The sequence below is a fragment of the Agelaius tricolor genome, unplaced genomic scaffold, assembly GCF_023055355.1.
Source record: "Agelaius tricolor isolate 1412-34295 unplaced genomic scaffold, bAgeTri1.0.p SCAF_7, whole genome shotgun sequence".
In the NCBI taxonomy this organism is placed as follows: Eukaryota; Metazoa; Chordata; class Aves; order Passeriformes; family Icteridae; genus Agelaius; species Agelaius tricolor.
The window spans coordinates 26,824,969-26,848,604 of record NW_027269267.1 but is presented as its reverse complement, the minus strand read 5'-3'; the positions used below and the strand labels follow the sequence as shown (position 1 = coordinate 26,848,604).

The following is a 23,636-nucleotide window of genomic DNA, read 5'->3' as shown; positions in this document are numbered from 1 at the left end:
TTCTTCTCTCAGCTTCCTGGAGTTTTTTTTTAAACTTCTCCTCACTGCTTTAAAAAATTCAGTGCAATGTGAAGACTGTATTTCCAGTATAAAAGACTGCTTTCCAAGGTCAAGACATGTCAACTATTTGATATCTCAGAATCACAGAATAGTCTGAGCTGGAAGGGACTCACAAGGATCATCAATTCCAACTCTTGAGTGAATGGCCTTTATAGGAATCAAACCCCAACCCTGGCACTATGAGCACCATGCTTTAACCAACCCTCCCTTACCTCTGATGGTCATTGTTGCCCATGTGTTCTACTTCTCCTGCCCTTTCTTTTGCAGATGACAGGCATCCATCCACTACCAAGGAATGTACTATGTTATTTATAGCTCGTTTACTATTTTATTCCCTGCTCCTTTCCAAGTAATTCTCAAAATTCCCCACCAAACACTGATACCACATTTTCATTAATATAACCTTCGATGACTTCAAGACCTTTCTTCAGTGCTAATAGTTCACTTGAGATACCCATTGTACCAAGTTCAGTTTTCACCAATTATTAACCCATGGGAGGACCATCCCATTCTATCATGCCTTAGTTTAACAGGCTGATTAAGGACCTTGATAATCAATTTTTTTTTATTATTTTTAAGAAATCCAAGGACATAATTCTGATTAGATAATCCTTATCCACATGGTTGTTGACTCTTTCAAAGCATGACTTTGAAAAGAAATAACTGCAGACCCTGCCTTTTCCCCTCCCTCTAGAAAAGCCCTGTTGAAGGCCACTATCACATCTGTCTGCACATGTATTGCTTCTCTGTCAGGTGCTCAGCTGGGCTGCCACAGAAGTCTGACTTACTTATTTGCCATTATCTGAGCCCTTCACAAATCAATCAGTGCAGGCTATGCTGCTCTCTTTCTTTCTGGTACTATATAAGTTATACACATACTGAGTTAGAAGGATAGAAGTACCATTGCTAGCTCCTTTCAGAATTCAAAGGTAGACAGTTTTCTATAATGAGTGCTACCCGTTCACATTATGAGTTTTTCTCTACAACTACTTCCAAATATTACTTCAGTAGGACAACTTCATAAAGAACAATACTCCCATAAGACCCTCTAATCTTCAGATTCACTCAAAAGACTTAATTATTCTGGTATGTTTAAAAATAAAATAATTCTTTATGTTATCATGTTGTTCATTAAAAAATTTTACGCAGTCAACGAAGACAAAAATGTTGTGCCAGTGTCAGTCGACACAAGAGCAGAGGTTGGGGTCAGTGGTTAGGAAGCAGATGCTCAGGAAAGCATCAGGGGCCTGGGCAGACAATAAGCTCTGTGTGACCCAGAGGTGCTCCCCTATGCTAACAAAGACTTAACCACATCCTGGGCTGCATTTGGAAGCGTATAACAGTAAGTGATTGTTCCTTTTTCTTTCAGCACTCCTTACACTGTCCCTGGATGACTCTGCTCAGTTTTGGGGCCCAAGGTGCAAGAGAGGCACTGGCAAACGGGAGAGAGTGCAGCAGGAAGACACAGTGTGCCTCGGGTACTGGAATATATCCTGCACAAGGAGAAGCTCAGGGAGCTTGGTGCATTCAGCCTCTGGAAGAGGTTAAAGTGGAGCAAGGGGTGTTATATGCAGAAATCACTGCCTTCAACTATTAAAGGGAAGTATAGAGATGACAGAGCAGAGAACAAAAGGAAAAGAGGGAACAGTCACAAGTTGTTACATGGCAAATTCCAGCCAGGGAAATTGCCAAAGGCAGTGCACAGCAACAGGGTGCATAGGAGATTCCTTGGTAATACACAGCAAAATTCAAGAACTGAAGGCTCTGTGCATCAAAGCTGATCCTGCTTTGAAAGTAAGGTTTATTAGACGGCTTCCAGCCTCCTGTTATTAATAATTTTATTTTCTGAAAAGAAATAGCTACCTTGCAACTAAAACATCCATGGGAAGGAAAGCGCACACGCTATGTTTCTTTAATTTTTTTAATTACGCTACCATTTCCTGCAGTGCTGTGCCAGAGTTATTTGTGCAACTGAGCCAACCTGGCTCTAAACAGAAACTACAAGGTTCATCTTTCTGTACAGCACAAACTGACTGGCAAGAAAACATAAATGTAAGTGAAAGAATAGTAACACAAGCACCACTGTTCAAAGCAAAGTCAACTTATAAAAGCTATCATGAGTATAACTGCTCAATTATACAGACAACAATACTTTTAAGAGGATATTTTCCATGTCTCTGTCCAAGTGCATTCTATTTTCTCATTTGCCTCACATGCAAACATTTTACTCATATTCATCTGCATTTTCAAAGGCTCATAGTATGTGGGAGGTTTTTGTTTGTTAAATACAAGCAGAAGTAATTTTGTCAACTTAGATTTGCAAGTGACTGACAGCTCAGTTTCACAAACAAATCTTGCTACTAATTCCTTAATTACTGTTACACAGCAATCACTGCAATCCCTAAAATCCTGTATTTTGTAGACAACATACAGTGTACATAACAGCATGTAAAAATTAAAACCACAAGTTTGCGAACAGTTTTACTGGCATCAACTCTTCTTCCTTTTCAAAACAAATTAATACTGCTAGTACTGATGCATCTTTTTTTCCCCCTTAAAGACTTTGAGAACCACAGGAAATGCCATTTAGAGCAGAAAAAAAGCAATGTATACAGAAGGATATAACTACTACTACTTACATTCTCAGTGTCACAAATGTTTGGAAAACTACTTTTAGTAACTTATAAGCAATCATTAAACCTAAAGGGAAGTAGAACTTCATCAGTATGATGTTCCAGAATACCTCCAAATACAAGATAATGATGCAGGTGGAATCAAGGAGTAATGGCATAAAAAATTTGCAGATCAAAAGAAGCAACATTCTAACAAAACCTGCTATTTATCTGTCTATAAACAAATAAGTGCTCTCTTTGGTTACTGGTTAACTGAGCCTTTGCTTGCATATAAAAACAAACCAAAGAGTTTTACCAAAAAGAAGAAATCCCTTGCAGAATTTTGACAGTGTAAAGGACAGGTGATGCAGTTAATTAAGAACATTTTAAAAATCTTAAGATGACATAGAAAAAAGACAGTATCAAAGAAACAAGTGCCCTCTGCAGACAGTGAGGTGGATCTCCTGAAAAGCTGACTGCTCCAGTTCTTGAAACAGTAATGACTCTGAATTTGGTGTTCAGGATAGAGAGGATGGGCTGAAGTACTCCTTGCCTCAGGAGCAGAAATCTCATTCATTCTAGATACTCAACCATCTTCTGAAGTAATTTGCCTTTATGTTCTCTTTACTTTAGAAAAAGAGAGCAGTCCATAGAAAAGCAACTCAGTTCCCTTGTAATGCAGTCTCTAACAAACTAAGTTCTGTCATAAAATAGAGGTGACAATTGTATCCTGGGAGCTGATTCCCCACATGTCACTCCTGTGACATTGCAGTTGTTAACATCTCTGTCAGGAACACCACAGATATTTCATGTTATTTTATTAGTTAGTTATATGCTAATTTTCAGAAAATACAGAATTCTTTTTAAGGGTCTCTGTGTGACAACACACGAATGACTGTCTCCAGTTGTGTGCCAAGCCAAGTTAAAGCACCTCTACTTACTGAACAAGCCATACCATCATGTTATACAGCAATTCTGAACTTCTGTACAGAAATCCATGTTTCCCAGTGTGTAGTACTCACTCACAACTCAGACTTCTATGTGATTCTTACTATCTTTATATATGACTAGTACTAGTTCAGCTATTATATTACAAACCAGCTTTTCCAAGTCTTTGTTGAAATAAACTGGTGTCTACTTTTAGACTTTCCAAAATTCCATTTCTACTTCCAGAAATAGTTTTATTTCCTTAGCTTGACTTTAGACAGTATTAGTTGGATTTACCTCAGCTGCAGTAATATAGATTTTATAACCAATTTCAAGCATCTGTTTGCTGAAGCATAATTCATGGGGTTCTGAAATTAATCTCTTGGTCTATTCCAGAGGAACAATTCCAGTCACTGTTAAAAATCAAGGAGTATGAATTTTCAAGTAAAAGTAACAATAACATTACTCTGCAAGTTTCTTGTCATATAAATAAAAAGAACAAAACAATCTTATAGTTAGGCAGTGTTGAAATACAAGTCTAAACATACCTTAAAATTTTACATTTAAAATTTCAGATTTTACAAATCTGAAATGTAAATATAATTAGCCTATAAATTGTGAACCCTTTTTTAAAGTGTAAGCAGTGAAAGGAGCTAGAGACATACCTTATAAACATTTTCTAGTTCCATACCAATAATGCCACCTACTGGCATAAGAGAATATCCAACTTTTTTTCCTGAGTAACTTTTAAACTAAGAGCTTTAATTTCAACACAATATTAATACCACTGGTTACTTTCTCCCTCACACTCATCTGAAGCAAATAATTTCTTTCATCCAAATTTCTCCACAAGTGAGGGGCATGATTAGACTTGAATAGTGTTCTATTTAGTACTTAAATATCAACACTCAGCTCAACATGGCAAGGGCCAGAATGGAACAGTTTTCTTCAAAATGTAACCTCCAGAAACAGCAAAATTTCTCAGTTTCTAAAATTCATTGCCAAATAACCAATAGAAAACACAAACTCATAAGGAAGTTTTACTAGTTCAGATCCTATTAAAAATTCTTTCTATCCTTCCAAACCATATGTATTTGCTAACTCTCAAAATTAATTAGCCAGTTGGAAACCACCTTCCTGGTTACCAAGGAAAACAAACCTTTCACAGTAATACTGTTTTTTCAGGGCTATATGGAGTGTTACACTCCAGTAACAGTACACAGGGGTATCAGAAAACATGGGCAAATTTACAGGCAACTTCTTCTGGAGTTTGCACAAGCAAACACAAGCTACCATCTCATCTCTACCACAAATAGGCTGATACCTCTTACTTCACACTAGAGATGGTTTTGAAGCAATACATTTTTAGAGCATTTTCTAGAAAGGTATTTTATGTGCATGACTAATTTATTCAAAATTGCATGCATTACTTATTATAAACAAACCTTCGTGGAGTTGTTGTTTGGGTTTTTTGGAGCTTGTTATGTTTTCATTTGGGGTTTTTTATATACTGTTTTCTTCTCTTAAAACAAATAAAGTCTGTCTCTGCTTTAAAACACAAATCCTAATCTGGAGTTCATGGCTGAGACCAGTCTTTCTGAGATCAGTCTCTCCATGAGATACTGGAAGCATGTCCCCATTTGCTAAAGCAAAAAGGTTTTCTACACTGGAAACCTTCTTCTGTCAGCAGACATCAATGAACAGTCAGGGAATGAGTGTATGGATAAGACTTGCATGCAGAGATTATTCTGTAATATACCCTCTCTATCTGATTCCAAATCTGTAGGACTTTTTGAGCAAGAGGTTTTTCAGCATAACTGTTCAGCAAGATGGTGATGTTCCCTCTTTATTATTCATCTAAGAAACAACAGCAACATAACCCTACCACCAAAACTCAAGTCTGAAAAGAGCTTATCTAGTTACCATATTTCTGTCAGTACAGATTAAAAATTTACAGAAGCTCATTCACAGCCCATTTTGAAAGCATTGCAACAAATCTACTCAGGTTGTGAGAACTTTTGCATCATAACTGGTTTTGACCAGAAGAGCCAACCTTTGCTTATCTCTCCTACTTGAGTCATATACCTTATGGTCATATACCACTTAGTCACGTCCTACCTTATAGACTGCAGACCACAATGTTGTAGAACAGTTTCAGCAACAATATTCTGCTCTTTCTCTCTAACCCTGTTTTTGCAAGCATGTCCTTATGACCCAGCACACAAGTAATTTTTTGTCCTCTACCATCCCCCTAAAACCTTTATTCCTCTGACAGCTGAACTCCTCCTCCTTTCACATCTGGCTAGCAACAAGTAGAAACTGAAGCAAGTAACAGATTTCTTGTTGTATTTTCTTCTCAATTCACCAAGTTTCAAAGTTGGACTTTTCCAAAACTATGATGGAATGCACCCTCTGGTACTACTAATCCAATGACTTGGAATGCTGTAGGAGCAATAAGAATGAACTTCAAAAAGTAGCCAGGCTCCTGCATTCTCCCTCAAGAGCCTGCCCCATTACTGTTGTCAAGGGCAGCAGATTGGGCTAAACAAAACCCTCATCTGAGTAGGGAGATTCAACCCCACAACCAATATCAATCATGCAATGGACTCTCAATCTCTTCTTGTGATTGACTTGCAACTTCCAGAAAAGAAATATAAAGAAAAATACAAAATTTCTTCCCTTAAAAGAAATACAAATCTGAAGGGGAAGATGAAGAAAAAAACAAAACAAAAACCCAAACAAGCAAACAAACAAAAACATCAAAAAGACCTTTTAATGTTGACCACCAGATAAGAACATAAAGATTTTTTCCCTAACCACCTTCAACTCCCCCTAAAAAAGTATACCAGATACACTTCTGCTACCCTATGGAAAGCTTACTCCATATGCTTGTTCTGGACTGAATCCTCTCCATCATGAAATTAAGAGAAATGTTGCACAGATTTTAAGAAATAGCAGAGGACAGCACTTTGTTGATATAATGGCATGCAATGCAGACAGCTACTTTTAGAGAGAGTGTAGTACTTTTGTGTGTAGTTGTCAACATGAACATTTAAAGAAAGCACAAAACCCCCTAAAAATTATAAAAAGGTGGCAAAGGAAAAAAGTACTACTTTAGTGAATAAATCGTGATACATATCTGAGTATTTTAGTGACAAATATTTGCAAGTTTAAGCTTGGATTAAAACTACAGAGCCTGCATACGAAACACAGACAAGCTAGAGACAAGACCCACAAACTGATGAAGTTAAGAGATATAGCTGTTTCTTCTCAATATTAAGAATTAGTAACTGTCTATTAACTTCACAGAACTCCCCTAAAAGCAATGGGCTGCAGAAATGGACTGAGGATAGTTCAGTTTGCTGTGTTATACATTGAGAGTAGAGAGCTTGACTCTCAAACTGGACAAAGTGCAGGGCTATAATAACCTATTTTATAACATGAATTTATTTACAAAATTCTATAAGCAATAAAATGCCCTCCAATTTGAGCAGTTCTACTTAAAGAGCTATGTAATAATGGAAGAGCCATATTTCCAGTTCTTGCTGTCCAGACTGCACTGTTTTGACTAGATCTTCACTGAGTGCAACAGGGTCTAGACGCCTATGTGGGTGTAAAATGTACCCTCCTAGAGTATGTGCCCTGCAAAAAATCACTGTTACTGCCCACAGGGTTAGGACATACAATACAGTACAGCTGTTAAGGATCAGGTACCTACTTGCACACTTGTCTAGCTCAGTGGGGTGTGACTGTGTTTACAGAAATACACCTCTGCCAGTTAATACCTGTCTTTACTCGACTCTTAGTGCCCCCTCCACCAAATGCACAACAGGACAGGTATGTGGGATACCCCCTTCTGTAAAGCAATGTATATTTTAGACAAGGTAATGTCCAAGACAGAGAGTCTAGGGAGATGCCAATAAAATACCTGCTGTACCTAGTGGTGGTGACAGAAGCTAAATGGTTTCCTGGAATGGTATACAAAATACTAGAGCAGTAATACTAAAGGAGTTCACCTGAACTGGACTACAGGTTAATCTGGGAGTACTGGAGTATTCCAACAATGCTTAAATGCTTAAAGCCAGTAGATTAGTCAACAGTAAGGTTTACAGATAGCTGATGACTGTGCTAATATAAATTTCACCTTACTTCATACAGCCTATCAAAGGACATTATCTGTCACACACAAGAAAAAAGCAGACTGTTATTATTTGGAAGCAACAACAAAGAAAAATTGCCGGTTCACCAAAATATATTGTGAGGTGCCTATGAACCAAACATGATGTTGCACAGAAAAATTACTGATTTCTCCATTAAAAAATGACTGATATTTCACTTGAGAGTCACACATAGTGTTTTAGTCACTTGTATTCAAGAAAGTTGATGACAGCAATCAAACAGGTCCAAAGGATACAATAAGGAAAACAGAGGGGACAAAGAGCACATCTGAGGAGCAATCTAGGAAACAGTGGCTAGATGGCTGTCAAACTAGTAAAGACTGTTAAGATACCCAGTTGTTATTTACAAAGAGTAGGCAAACATGCCGAAGAAAATTATTAACCTGATAAACAATTGTCACCAGCAGAATGCATATACTGACAAGAATATACTTTACTGGAATTAGAGAAGAATTCTCCAGTCTCACTTTGGAAGCAGCCCTCCTGTAGGAATACATGAAATGCAGTCTTCAAACGTAGCATTATCAGTTTACAGGAGGGGTTACATGACACAGCTGTCCAGAACTGCAGGCAGCTGGAACTCAGTGTACCTTCTGGTTTTCCCCCCAACTATGCTAACTGGGAAAGTGCACCTCCTAAGCTTAGGTACTCTCAGTTCTTTGGCTCACATATCAAATTCAAGTTCAAATTTATATCTTGTGTTTTATTCAATTGCTTAATGGCATTACATTATCATACATGCACAGGCATTATCTGCAAGACCAAAACAGTTCTGTTCACAATATATTTTGAGATAAGCTTGCAGGAGTGTGGATGCACCATCATAAAAACTGTCATAACCCATTTTAAACTTCTACCTCCCTGCATTTTTTTTTTCCATTTCCTAACACACAGTGCCCCAAAGATGCTTCAGAACATCCTGGTCTTTATACTTCAACACAAGCTACACTAAGGAGATCACATGTAGGACAAACCACCACTGAAATGCACCTGTAGTTTTAAGACAATTATAAACCACAGCAAATCTACAGTTCGCTTACTGATCACGTAACTTAAGAAAAACTTTACAAAAACTATGCTAAGAAGGCAGTTTAAAGCCAGTAAAATGCCTAACAACTGAAAATCAAGAAATGGAGAGTCTTTTTAATAACTGTTCTTACCTTTTCCAGGACTTAGGTTTTGGTCTATAAACACCTTAAGCTCTCCATTGGCTTCAATTAGTCCAGCCTGTTAAAGAAAACAACTTTTATTAATTTTACAAACACAGATGGCCTTTTATTGGTAAAGATGAAAGGTATCTTACCAGTAGCCTCTACTGCTACCATTCTCATTTTGTCACAAACCTGCCACTCTGAACTGTTTGGGGTAAGATACTTGTAAAATTTTAAGGTCTTGATTGTATAAATTCCATATTCTTTAAAACCAAGCAGAAAATAAGTTTACACCTACTCTGCTATTTGTGTCCTAAGCTCTTACAGTGTGTATGCACTGTTTTAACAGACAACTGCAACTACACCTTTCTCTCTGTAGATACTACTCACCTAATACATGAGGTAAAAACATTACAGCAAAAACAGCAGAGACAGTGGAAAGTGCCTGGGCCATTCTAATCAGAAAAAATATCATTAATAAGAAATACATTGAGCCTTTCGATTATTATTTTTTAAAGGATCAGAATACAAACCTCTAAAATGAAAAAAGCTATAGGGTGACATAAAGTTTACAAAGTCATCACCATCCTTTGAGAAGCCTCACAGAAGTGATTACTTTAAAAATACTATTAACTGAATAGAGAACAGGACGCAGTAATTTCTTTGTACCTGCAGACAGAACAGTTCTGAAAAAAAATTTAATGAACACAGGACACACTGTTTCCATTTAGAAACAACAGCAAGAAAGTCAATACCTGTACTTAACCAGTGTAGCATACGGTGTTCCAGAGGCTGAAAAGTCCTGAGCTGCATTTTGCACACTGCAGGTACACACAGGCTTCCTGACATCCCTGAGCAAGGATCAAGGGCTTTGCTGTCAGCCAAAGCAGCAAAACCTTCCCCATTACAAACAAGTCTACCTGAAGAGCTCGACTTGAGATCTGCCAGAAGTTTGGGAAAACAAGGAAGCCACTAGGTGATGCTGTGGAGCCACTATTATCCAGGTATATCAGACCAAGGATTTCCTACCAAAGACACAGAACTTTAAGAAACGGGAAACTTTCTCTCCTCAGTGAATGGGGAGAGAAAATGATGCAGCACAGGAGACAAGCTGGAATAAAGGCATAAAGAACAGTGGCCTGTAATGGCATGGCAGCAATGAGGACCTGGATGCACAAAGAAACCGTAAGTGGCAGAGAGTAGAAGTGATGGATAGAATGAATAGCCTGTGGCAGTTCTGTCCTCCATTCCCCCCTCCTAAAAAGTAACACAATAGCATCGTTTTAGAGAGGCTGCCACAACTTCTCAGTTGTTTCAGAACACTGCCTGTCCTCCTTGCCCACAGCAGGGATTTCTAAGACCCACTTGAACAAAGGATGGTTTTACCTCCCTGTTCCCAGGCACCAGAACTCCTTATAAGCCTCACTTCTTATCACACTCAACCACATAATTCAGAAAGGCAACAGACTACAGCAGACACCTCCAAAGTAAAAGGTATACTCATCAATTTGAGACCAGTATTGTGTATAGAGATGTTATTAGGGCTAATACGGCAGCGTGACATTCCAGAACACTGGAACTCCATGGGAAAACATGAAGGAAAGTTTTTGGCTAAGTGTTATCTTATGCTCCCATTCTATCTAAATGTCAAAACAGAAGTGTTAAACCACACAGGAAGTGCAGTCTCATTGTCATATTTCTTCCAATGCAGTACTTAAGTTTGAATTCCACAGCAGAAAGAGGCTTGTACTCAGGACACCTGCAAATTCTTTTTTCCATGAGAATAAATAATGATTATAAATGAGACTGGAAAAGCATTTAATATATTGTGGTTTTGATCAGAAAACCACCAAGAAAATGGCTATTTTAATCTGTAATGTCTTTCTTTTAAGCATATGAATTTAATAATTTTGAATTATTAAATCCATTCATTGGTTTAATATGCAAAGGCAAACCAGCACCAAGTGCATGTCAGTTACAGTGATATTCCAAAACCAAATATTTAAGCTGTGATATTCAGCAAATTCAAGTATTAATGCAAATCACTATTTCAGTAATTGAAAAATTAGGCAATTCAGTAATCAACTACTTATTGGTTCCTTCCATTTTCTATTTTTTTCAAATAAGAATGTCTCTAGTAGAATCTTTTTGTTTCATTTTAAGTAAATTAACATCGTAGTATCAAATAATCTCATAAGCTTCAAGTCTTCTTCTTCATAATTAAAACATACAGTGAAAAAATATTACCCAAAACAATATGTAACTCCAAAACTCATAATTTAATCTAGCATTACAAAGGTTCAGGTTAATGATACATGCCCTATACCATGCTTTTGTGAGACTGAAAGTACAAAAGTCACTGAAAAACTAGAGAACATTCAGGGAAAAACACCACACTTAATCAATAAAAGAAAGCAATTTGGGGAAATTCAGAGAAAAGCAATCACTGAATCACAAGCAGGATCTCCTCAGGGACTACAATACTAATGAGCAATACAGAGGTTACATACAGTTCCACCACCTTTCTTCCACTGTCTTAGTAAAGGTTCACCTCTAGCAGTTAAAATGGCACATATTCAACTCATTTGTAAGCATATACCCAGAAAGACACCAGAAAGCAATTTGGAAAGAAAACCATGAATTTCACAGCAAAACAGAACCCCCAGCTGCTATTATTCAAAGTGAAAACTCATTTCTAGTGAAAATTCAGTTAATCCAGCCCCAGTATGCTCTTCACACTTCTGGATACACTTTTAATTCTAAGGTGAGCCAAACTTATCCCTGGTTGAAGGGACAAATTTTGGTCAAAGAAAACTGAAAAGCAAAACTTCCATCCCATACAGAATTCTGGTGTCTCTGTTCTGAAATGGAAACACTACACAAAACATCTCTCAGTATGCATTTTGAAGACATTCTCCCTGTTTTTCAAGCCAGGTTACTTTGGAGGAAGGACCAGGATTACTCCCCTGGGACCTATGTAGCACAGCACCCAGAAGAAAGAAAATAGAGGAAAACGTGACTATGGCTCCCATTCCATATATTATAGCTGCAGATTCACAATGAACCAAAAAAAAAAAAAAAAAAAGAAAAACCCAAAACACCACCAAAACCAACACCCTCCCTCCCCCCAAAAAACACCCACTCAGGAAAAAGTATTTGATTTTTCCCAATGGAAAGGTAACTTTCTGTCAGGAAGGGTTTAGACATCAAGGAAATTCTATTTTCTGATGAGAAAATACACTTACTTTTTAGGCCTTATCAAAGTACTTGTAACAAGCTATTTGGATTTTTACTATTTTCCTATGTATTCTTTTTGTATTCCACAGCTTCTTCTTATCTGCTCATGATCCTCAATCTCAAGATGTTTTACTTCCTTTGATGGTGATCCTGGGGCTGCTACATGTGATTTTGAAAGCTTATTAAGTGTGTTCAACTTCACAATTCAGCAAAGTTTTCCTCTTTGAAGACACATTTTGGCTATGTGTACTTCTCTACAGCTACAAAAAGAACCCCCTGAAATCCTAAACAGGCAGCAGATACAAATACAGCCTTCATCCTTCACATACTACAACAAAACCAACAATGATTTTTAAAAATAGCTCTTGACATCCAACACAGCATCTAAGCTGTAATAACCTAGTATCTTCCCACAGAGCACCAGAAAGGAGGGTAAAGCCCACTGGACAAATCAGTAGATCTGGTAATTAGAACTGCAGAAGCCGTGGTGGAGATCCCAACCTTCACCAAGGTTTGCTCTCAGCTCATTGTTCAGAGCTCCCAGGGAAAAGACATTAACTGAAGAATTAAACATATAAAAAATCAACTAAAGTTAGCTTTAGCCTGCTAGGAGATCATCAGCAGTCCGAAGGACTGGCAAGTTTATTTCTGTTTTGTTTACAAGTGAAAACTGAAAAGCACTACAAGTGCCCTCAGTCTGAAAATCAGTAAACTGGGAAGTATCTTTTTGTTGGGACTGAAGTTAAACTGGAACAAAATTTTCTGAAGATGCAGAGATTTTCAGTCATTAAACAAAAAAACCTAAAGATTACAAGAGAATAATTTAGTATCTTACCAATAAGCTACTATTTGCAGTCTCTGAAGTTATGCACTAGAAAATCAACATTCTTACAACAAAAATATAATCTCTTCCACAGCTTTCCAGCCTTGCAATTCAATTTGTTAATAAAAACTGGCATCAAATTATTCACTGAACCTTTAAACTAAACCGGAAAATATGCAAGGTGAATTTGGACTAAAGGACAAAGAACCTATAAAAGCAAGAAGTTTATCTGACAAAAACAAGACTGAACGAGTACATGTGCTACGTATATCAGATTTAACCCAAGAGGCACATTGCCCCACACTACTTCAAATAAGTATGGGGGAGAGAAGGGTGCTTTTGTGCCACAAAAATACCCCTTCTACTTTGCTTCTAAGTAATGAGCCCACTTTAAGAACACTACCTGAAAAAGTGCTGAAAGAAGAGCAAAAAGGGTAGAGATATATGGAAACAGAGGTACCTGCTACAAGGTTGATTCTCAGAACAGAAATTTTCAGTTAACAGCAGATTAAGCCCATAGAGCATGGAGGCACAGGACTGGGTTTGACAAAGAGATACAGGTGCCAAAGATACACAAATGGTTAAAGAATGGGAGTCAGAATGGGACAGTCTGAAAATGAGACAATTTTGGGACTGGCTGGAAAAGACAGAAAATGAGCTAGAAAATCAGATGGAAGATGGCAGAATTAGGAGTTGAGGTAGAGAACTGTGAGTCACTGAAAAAGTACAGGCAAAACAAGTGATGAGAACCTAAGAGAGCTTAAACGGAACAATGGGAACAAATCCTGTGAGAAGAAGGGAAGAACACGGGAAGTGGGAAAACGAACACAATCTAAACTACAACTGAAAGGGGAAATATAAGCTGGAACTCGGATAGAGAAGTTCAAAATAAATTAGGAAAGAAGAAGAGACAACAGAATCAGAAAATGGAGGAATTGTGAAAGAAAAGCATTTATACCCAGAGCTTGTCAGGGCATTTGGTGCTGTTGGGTTGATGGTTGGACTTCTTGATCTTGGAGGTCTTTACCAACCATAACAGTTCCACAATTCCATGACCAGGATGATGCCTCTGCTGTCTACAGGCATTTGCAAAGCCAACTAGCAAAAAATCACCCATCTTGTGCAAAACTGCAACTAACTCCATCCATGATGATCCCCAGTCATTTTAAAGGAACATGTCCAAAGGCTCCATGCCATGCCATTTTACTATGGGCCACTTTACTGACAATGCAGGGTTCCTTTTTTTGTTTGTCTTATTTCAATATCAGGAAGCAACAGAAAATAAGCAAAGTTACAAAGTGGAACTGGAATAAAGCTTATAATCAGAAATAAACAACCTTATTTTAAGACTGCTTATACAACCTTTATTCTTTCATCCCTATCCATATGCAAATGTCATTTATAAGAACATGACAATGAACTACTTTCCCCATTGGTTTCTCATCTCATGCAGGGACCAGAGCAAACATGCTCTGGGAACGAATTATTAAGCAACTACAAAAGATTATTATGAAATATCCATTTCATTTTCTTTTTGCAAAAATTAAAGGGCAATCAAGATGTTAAGTAGAGGAATATTGTAGAAAAGGGCAAAAAGTTCTTAAATTTAAAACATTTGGATTTCATTTTGAAAATGAAGCCAGTGAGAACTATTCTTTACTGTATAAATTGCATAAAAACATTTGAAGTTGGGCTACAGGAGTTTGATTGTTCAAAATTCTCAGATGTATTGTTTTACTGTGTTTTAGTAGCCTTTTTCTGGAACAGAGATAATCATATCACATCCTCAGATCATGGCAGTATCTTCAAGATTAATGTGTCTGCCAACCACTCAGCAATGAGCTACACCATAGAAATGAGCTTTCCAAAGAGTATTTTTGAATTTTTAGCACCTTAACTAACAAAGCATAGCCAAAGCACTAAAACAAAGGTCTGGATAACAAAGAATTGTGAAGGCAAAAAGCTAAATACAGGTGAGAAGTTCAGTCAAGCATTGTTGATACAGGCTCTGCTGATACTGCAGGTGAGCTGGACACTGAGCAATACACAAAATGACACCCAAGATCTCCTTTACTGCAGAATTTGTCAAGACCATTAGCTTCTTTCTGACAAGAGCAACACATCCAGAATGGAACAAAAATTAAATTAAGAACTCACTTTGAAGACAAGTCAAATGGTGGTCCTGTCTAAGGAGCCAACAGATCAAAAACAGCTCAAGAGTGAAAAGTCACTCCATGGTGTTGGTGTTGCTTCTTACGTTATTCAATTGCTCAAGTGATACAACCCTTGCAAAATTTAAAGCTGATGTCCCCAGCACTAACCATGAAGCTGTAAGAATGAAGCAGAATTGAATGTGAGACTCCTAGCAGCGAGTATGACATCAAAGCACTGCTTTTCCATGTTTACCACATAAATTAACCAGAAAATAAAATCATCATTAGTATCCTCCTGGACTAAATGACCACATGTGGAGGTACCAGCAGTGGCCACTTCCACAACTACATCCTGCAACCACTCTAGGTTTGACCATAAGAGCAGCCAAACCAAGACTTCAGAGCAGCTTCTTCATCAGCACCTGAACCACAGCCAAAATCAACAACTAACACTGTACAGGACCCTTCCAGAACCATTTGCCTCACCAACCTCCTTATCAGTGTATTACAAGGCTGGAGTGGCCCACAGTGCAACTTTCAACCAAGTCTGTGCAACCAATAAAGCAATACTGGAACCCTTAGCAAACGTAATGTAACACAAGACAAGCAGCCAGAAGCATTTTTGGGGAACATGGACCACTGTCCATCCTTAAAATCAAGTTGTCTTCTACCTGAGAACTGTTTCAATATAGACAACATTTACCAAAGGTTGATACATTCTTCTTCCCACTCCTAATTAGCCATAATAAATCTCCATTAATAGATAATCATGCAATCAAAAGCAAATATTAAAACAGTTGATCCCCAGCATAACTTAACTTCTAAAATCTGCATTTTTGTTGAGCCTGTTGCCATCATAGTGTAGTTATTAAGTAAACTACTGCAACATACCTATATAAAGCCACCACCATTAACTGGCACAAACAATTAATAAAGTTCAACACTTACAGGCTACAAGAAAATGCTTCATTTAGACAAATAAATTGGCAAGGTGACAGGCAACTTCTGAGCTGCTATTTCCTGATTTTATAATACAAACCAACATAGGAAAAAACCAGTTCTGACTGCATGCCTGGAATGTATAAAAGAGAGCTTAAAGATCACTTTCCTTTAGCCTTCTTGGAAAGGGCAAATTAAAAAAATTAGCAACGTTCAAAATCCCAAACAGAGATGTCTTTTTAGATGACCTAATTTCGTAATATTATTTGATCACTAGTTTGCAAACTTCTGGACATGTTAGAACTCACTAAAGGCAAACAGAAGTAGATCAAGCTATTGAACTCAAATGATATCAAAGAAGGTGCATGACCACTTGAGATTCCTCAAAGACTTGACTTCTCTAGTCTGCCTCAACAAAATTTCTAGTACATAACCAAAAATAAACATAAAAGGAGAAATGCATGTTGGTATTTTAGGAAAGGTCTGGAAAATGTTCTGAAGAGTTCTCAATACTTTCTAGGGATTGAAAATGCATCATGTAAACAAGGTCCAAAATAAAGTGGTTTTCATAAAGTGATTTTCCTACTTCCACTGGGTTCTTGTTTTCAATCCATCCCAAACTTAACATTTTTAGACTTGCTCAAGATTGATGTAGAAACATCACATGGAAGTTACTAAAAAGTACAACCTCTGTGGTGTTCTGGCAAAAAATTAATACAAAAGCACAGATTTTGACTTTCCACAAAAACAGCAGCCCTATTAACCTAACTAGTAAAATTGTGTGAAGAAACCAGTTTGCTGTGGGTTTTTTTAAATAGTCTTTGAGCAAAATATTAGTAATAGTGTGAAATAAGTTCACTAAATTAAGCTACATATCTGAATGTAGTCTGAATAGTTAATTAAAATAAACCACCAGCATTAATTCCCACATCTGTACATCTCTTGAACAGTAATGTTAGATCAGGTGAAATTTTTGCCCTTTTTATGGTGTGTCCTCTTATTTCCACATGCTCACAGGGCTTCCTTTGCAAAACTGGATATGTGTGCCATATCTACTACTCAGTAAGATTCATGAAAGTACTATAAAAAACTAAAGAGACACAGTAATTTTTATGCAAACTAGGGATCAAGAGAAAAATCCCTCATAAAATAATTCAAGCAGAAGATGACAGTAGAACATAATTTTTAAGAATAAATTAAAAAAATCTAATTTTAGAACAAGCAATTCCAAAGCCAACACCACTGTCAGTTACCTATGAAACAGTAACTCAAGAACAATTCTCAAAAAAGGTATTTTAGTCTGTGAGAAATTCTGAAGGCTAACAGTGGTATGTCAGCTTCAAAAGTTTTTCTATGTTTTTTTTTCCAACTTCAAATTCTCTGTGCACAATTTATTTTTTACATGGCTTGAAGCAGTCCATCCACTAATGGTGAACAACAGAAACAATCACAAACAACATGACTAGATAAGAATATTTCATTTACATGACTCATCTATTCTGGTAAGTGTAATTTTGGAGATCAGAAATAACTGTACTCATTGCTTTTGTCTAGCCCCTTTCTCTTCAATATTCCCTCTAACACCATGCATTAGACTATCCTCAACAACAGATCCAGTTCCTGCAAGTGGTTATATTAAGAGTACAGAAATTCGGCAGAAAATAAACTCTGCTGTTCCTGCTTTTTTTCTCCTATGTAACACTGAGTCTTGGAGAAAAGATCCACAAGTTTCTCCTTCCTTATGGCTCCTTGAGAGGCCTCAACAGTTCAGCAGTGACAGAAGTAACTGAGGGGAGAAACATGGTCACCACAAGTTGGATTTTCAGCCACACACAGAAGCTGGTACTTTAACGGTGGAAGGCACATTAACCTATACTACTAAAAAAAATATTTATCATCTTAATTTACAGATAATTCTCAGCATATAAATGATTATAGCTGAATATAAAAGTGGCCAGAAAGCAGTGTGGAAGCTGCAAAAAAAATTAATGTATCAAATTTGCTTTCTTGCAACATTAATTCCTTTTACTTCATTCAAAGCAGCATCCTGGCTAGTTTTAGGCATGCCAAGGGTGGACAGGTGACCAGGGAACTGCTTTCTCCCCAGCTATTACCCCCATGAATCCAGGAAGGAGAACAAGTAGACTGAGGACCTTGGCTGCACATTTGGCTCCTTCAGCTCCAGCCTGGAAGGTGCCACATTTTTAAGTAGTGGAAGAGTTCACAGGAGATGAGGAAAACCCAGAGCAACACTGATTAACCAGAAAAAGGAGTTCTGCCTAACATGAAGTCTCTGGAGACTGCCCATATGCAATGACCAAGAAATTTCCCACACAGTGCAAATGTAGATGTAAAACTGTACCAAAACCTACTGACTTCAACTTGTCACCCAGACTCTGCAAAGCAATGCAATGATCCCACTCTCAAGGCATCCAAGTCCTTGAGATACAGCAATTGCTGTTCTTCTGTCCACACCTATTTTTTCATTGTTTCTTTTTAATTGCACAAACAGTAAAGTCTTGCTAAGAACTAAGATGTCCTGAATTGAATGTGATATACCTGCCTCATGTGATATACCACATCTGCCTGATTCTGTTAAAATTGCTTCTTAGCTTCACCAGTGCTCATAAACTCAAAAATGGCTGTGCTTATTGCTATTACCAGATCACACTGGAAAATGAGTGCTTTGTTTTTTTGTCCTTTATCTTTACTGCACTTCAGATACCCTACCCAAAACATAAACTGATATACCCATGGATACTTTAACCTTCACAAGCTAGTATTTCTTTTTACATTACCATTTTTCAAGTTATCCAGCTACAACATTGTGATTATGCACTTAAACTCCACCTGCAGGCTCTTAATTAAGGTGCTATGTATGAATGAATCCTTTTCCCCCCCACCTCATAGCTTCCTGACTACTGCTGAGGAAATCAAAGTATTTTGCATAAAACCACAAAATATAAACGAAAAAAAAATTTAAATCAATATTTTGCTTCTTATTTTCTCTTGATTGTATGCTCTGAACAGCATTAGAGAGATACATTTGAAAGTAATACTTCACAGAATTTAGACCTATTGAGCCATATAGTTCATAAACATTATTTTGCTAGCTTACCTGATCACTACTTTTGCAATTTTTTAATACTTTATAAAAACATTTCACTGAGTGTCCCAGTACTCTCCATCACATTCCCCAATTTGTTCAATTATCAAGTCTCAGTCTGTCTGCAAACTAATACAAAAGTATTTGACTTTTCTAGCAGGTCCTATCAAATTATAGTTTTTAAAAAGAGGCATCAGAAGACCTGGATGGGGACAATAAAAGGAAAAGTGCTCTCCTGCAGCAGGCAGGAAGAAGCATAAAGCAGGAGCACTGTCTCCACAGCTTCCCCTTGTGCAGGGCTCCCTGCCCCACTGTCGCCAGGGCACCCTGGCCCCCAGCACAGGACACCAGAGGGATGCTCACCTCGCCTGCACCCCCAGGCTGGAGCATTCTGAACATGCCTGGCCATGGAAATGCCACCTGAAGCCCAGACTTAGGATTGTAGCAGCACAGCCCTTCCCACAGTTTAGCCATCTCAGAGAAAAAGGGAAGGAAGGGGCAGGAGCAATCATCAACTATGCCATCTTCTTCACCACTACATCTCACAGACAGTTAGAGCACTTGATGGGTGACACGGCAGAACTACAAGCCATTAATCACGGCAATATTTTCACATCAGAATGTTTAAATTTACAGCAACACAGGTTTTCAGAGACTCAGTGCCCAGAAATTTAGTGATACTGTCTGTATCATGCTGAATTCCATTATTCTGCTTGAAAAAGAACTTGGACTTTGAACAAAAATATGGAAATAAATCTCTTCCCTTCTGAAAATTAAAATAAGTGCTATACCAATTAACATCTCTATGTTATAGCATTTAACCACAATTCATAGGGCCCATATTCAGACCTAGAAATTTAAAACTTCCCAACACTCACTACACATTTTAAGTGTCATGTAATGGTGGGTACAGTGTGCAAAAAGGTAAGCAGTTCATATTTCTTCCCTGAGGCAGGTTTGAAGTACATGTAGATGTTTTTAAGAACAGGTTAGACAATATTCAGTTAAGATTTCATACCCTTTCTAGCTACCCCGCTCCAGTGCTTGAGCACACTTAAAATTTTACCTAAAACCTGACCTAGATTTTCATTTTTCCAAATTCAGTTTATTACTTCTTTAATAAATATATTGAAAGCAATTTCTTTTTTGGATCTGTAGCACCTTCTCCCATTTCTTAAGTTTACTATGAGGTTGGTTATTCCTTCCTTTCCTTCCTTAACAACTCTCTTTCCTAGAATAAACTAGATTTTTCAAAAATAAGGTTTGTTCTTAAATGTCTCATTCTCACTTAGATTTAGCAGGACATTCATCTGTATTTCCAGGTGCTAGCTACTCTTCACTTAGTTGATCTCTCTCCCAAAAGCTAATATTAAATAAATGCACTTTGGTACCTCCATTACTTTGAACTGTTTCAATTTCATCTCCTAGTCTAACACCAGTCTAACTCCACTTTCGTTTTCTTCCCGCTTATATGGCCTATCATTCCTTGAACTCTGCTATCTCTAATGTACTTGGCCACCCTTATCTCTTCCAGGCAAGCTTTGAGTGACTACGTATGTCTGGTTGCTTCTCCACACATTAAGATGTTTTTCAGCTGAACTACTAAAATTCCCTACAAGATTATTTTTTAAACCAATCACTCTTTCATGGAAATCCCTGCTATTTGAAGGCTGCAATATTCCACATTAGGCTGCAACCTGCTGTCTAACCAGTGAGTTGTATCACTTTTCTTTAGCTTGCATGCTGTTGTTTTTTAGGGGGTTTGGGTTTTTTTGAAGGGGGAGATATGGTCTAATTGAATACAGACCAGTATATTGTCTTATTTTCAATAAGACAACATCAAAGCCCAATTATATTAGGTATGAACAATGACTGACATCTTAAAGGCAGAATAAACTGAATTTTTTTTAATGAGTACTGGAAGAGGTGAAGAACAAACATGCTCCATGAGGCAGGTCACAGAACTGAAGCTGCAAACCTTAACGACAGCAGTAATGGAAATCTATGGTGAAAGTTCCCAAAGCTGGTTTTTACAGACACTAACAAGCATCTTTTGGTAGATAGAGACAAAAAATGAACGCATATGGAGAATGAACCATCTTCCCTCAAATGTCTGATGCCTTCCTGAACTCAAGAAAGGACATGTTAGTTCACAATGGCAGTCAAGACAGCCCTGCCATCTGAACAACACGTGCTGGGTTTTTTCCAATCCAATCCAAACCCAAGCTCTTTCAGTGTTCAATATGAATGCACATAATGACAACGGCCCAAGTGCTGTTATTAGCATAGGGAATTCTCAAGATTAATCACTCTGAAAAAATGGCAGCAGATCTGAAGCTGGTTTACGCTGTCTACAGGAAAACAGCCTAGGCTTGATGCACAGCGTAGATAAAGTTCCACATATTCATTAATGCCAGCTATTATAAAGCATGACCCCATTTGCTTTTGTTAATAAAAACATTCTATGCTTCCACATTGTATGTGCTACAAATATACTTACATCTTTTGCCATGTTACCAAAGACTAAAAACCAGTCGTCTTAAAATCTTGATGGCTGCAGGACACAGGGACAATGCTATTTTCTGGAAAGCAGAAAGCAAAGACAGCACCAGCTATAAAAAATGAAAGGAGGGAAAGTTTTTACAATTGAAATTATTGAATACTACCAAGTACAATTTAGGTTTCTTTTTGAAAAAAGCCCACGTTTTTCAACAGGGAAAAGTTTCCCATCATCACCTTTTCGTCCCTGGAGCCCCAGGCTCACGTGTGGGGGGCACTCCTTTCCCGACGGCGGGGGAGAGCCGTGCCCGGGCAGAGAGAGCCCTTCCCCCGCCCGTGCCCGATCCCACGCGAGGCCGGTCCCTGTCCAGCTGCGCCCCTTCCAGCACCGAGCGCGGGCAGCGATCACGGCCTCCTCCTCCTCCCCACCCCCATTTCCAGCAGCAGGCACAAGTAGGCCCCAGGGGCAGCTCCCCCCGGGGCCTTCCAGCCCCGCTTTTCTCCTCCTCCTCCTCGCCGGCGGACGGGCCGCGGCCGCACCGGGCGGCACAGACCGGCGGCCGCCCCTGCTCCCCGGGCACCCCGCGCCCGCCCGCGCCCCCCGACCGGGGCCTCACCGCCCGGGCAGAGCCCTGAGCCCCGCGCCGCCTCCCCCCGGCAGCGAGGGGCCGCGCTAATCGCCTCGGCGGCGGCGGGGGCGCGGGCAAGGGGGGACGCGCCCGGCGGCACCGCCGGCGGCCGCGGGGGGAAGGGGCGGCGGGCGGAGTGCGGGTCCGCGCCGTCCCCATCCCCATCGTGCCCGACCCGCCGCCGGCGGCGCCCCCCGCCGCCGTCCCACGCAAGCCCCGGTGCTCCCATCCTCGGGCGCGGGCTGCCCGCACCTGAGCGGCCGAAGGCAGAGAGAGCCGGCTCCATCCCCCGCCGCCGCCCCGAGACAGGGACCCGGAGCGCGGAGCGGGAGCACCCCCCGCCCGCCGCCGCCGCGCTGCTGCCGCCGCTTCTGCTGCTGCCGCTGCGGAGGCGCCCGACTGCACATGTGCGGCGGCTGCGCGGGCCTGGCGGGAGGGGGCAGGGGCGGGGGGAGGCGGCGGGACACCGACATCGGCAGCCCGGGAACAGGGGAGGGAAGCCGGGAGGGAGGAGAGGGCACCGGCAGGGACCGCCTTCCCCCGCCGCGCTCCGGGGGAGGGGGTGCAGGCAGAAGAGGCGGCGGGGCAAGAGGGTCTCCCCCGGCGGGCTGTCACTTCCCAGCGCGCCTCTGTCCCCGCCGGCCGCCAGCCCGCGGGGCTCCCGGCCGGCCACCCCCGCACGCCGTGGCCCCGCACGCCGCGGCCCCGCACACCTGCCCAGCGCCGCTGCCGCCGAGGGGCTGCCGGCGGGAATGGGGGCGATGCGGGTAAACGAGGGGGGATGAGCGAGCGCAGCGATCCCCCCCCCCCACCCTCCCACGGACCCTGCGCGCGCGACCCCGCCACTCTTCCCCCGTCTCTTCTTTTTTTTCTTTTTTTTAAAATAAAATTAAAAAAAAAAAATTGAAACTTACACTTTTGTGCGTCCCCCTGACGCTGCGCGCTGACGTCACGGGCGCGGCGCGCCTCGCACAGGCACACGCGGAGCGGCCAAGCCAACCCGCCCGCCCGCCGCTCCAAGGCGCGGAGGGAGCCGGGCATGGAGCATGCGCGGGATTTTCGCGCCTTCTTCCGACTCCCCGCCCGCCCTGCGGTGCCGCGCGGTGCCCGCGGGCGCGGCCGCGCTGCCGGCGCGGAGCGGGACCCGGCGGGGCAGGGCCGTGCGGTTTCGTTGCCACAACATCCTGCTGCCAGCGCTTCCTCATCGCTTCTGTCCGGCCGTTACTCGAGCAAAGTTTCGCTTGCAGCGATCGTTGCTAAAATTAGGGATTTTGTGGTAATCCAAGCGAAAGTTTTCCTTCGGGCGGTTGCAGCTCTTAACC

General features: G+C 40.3%; 1 protein-coding gene across 7 annotated transcripts in view; it reads right to left on the bottom strand.

The window, feature by feature from the left end:
- Positions 1–23,330, bottom strand: part of TFDP1 (transcription factor Dp-1) — a 37,498-nt gene extending 14,168 nt beyond the window's left edge. For 2 of the 7 annotated variants that reach the window (XM_071430702.1, XM_071430709.1), the window contains exons 1-3: positions 22,567–22,706; positions 21,687–21,768; positions 8,938–9,004 (exon numbers count right to left, since the gene is read on the bottom strand). In XM_071430702.1, the coding sequence (XP_071286803.1) occupies positions 8,938–9,004; positions 21,687–21,698 (79 nt within the window). In that variant the 5' untranslated portion in view covers positions 21,699–21,768; positions 22,567–22,706. Of the gene's footprint in view, positions 1–8,937; positions 9,005–21,686; positions 21,799–21,922; positions 22,119–22,566; positions 22,707–23,228 lie in introns of those variants that run through there. The other 5 variants (XM_071430708.1, XM_071430705.1, XM_071430703.1 and 2 more) reach the window with 5 other exon arrangements.
- Positions 23,331–23,636: the final 306 nt, after the last annotated feature.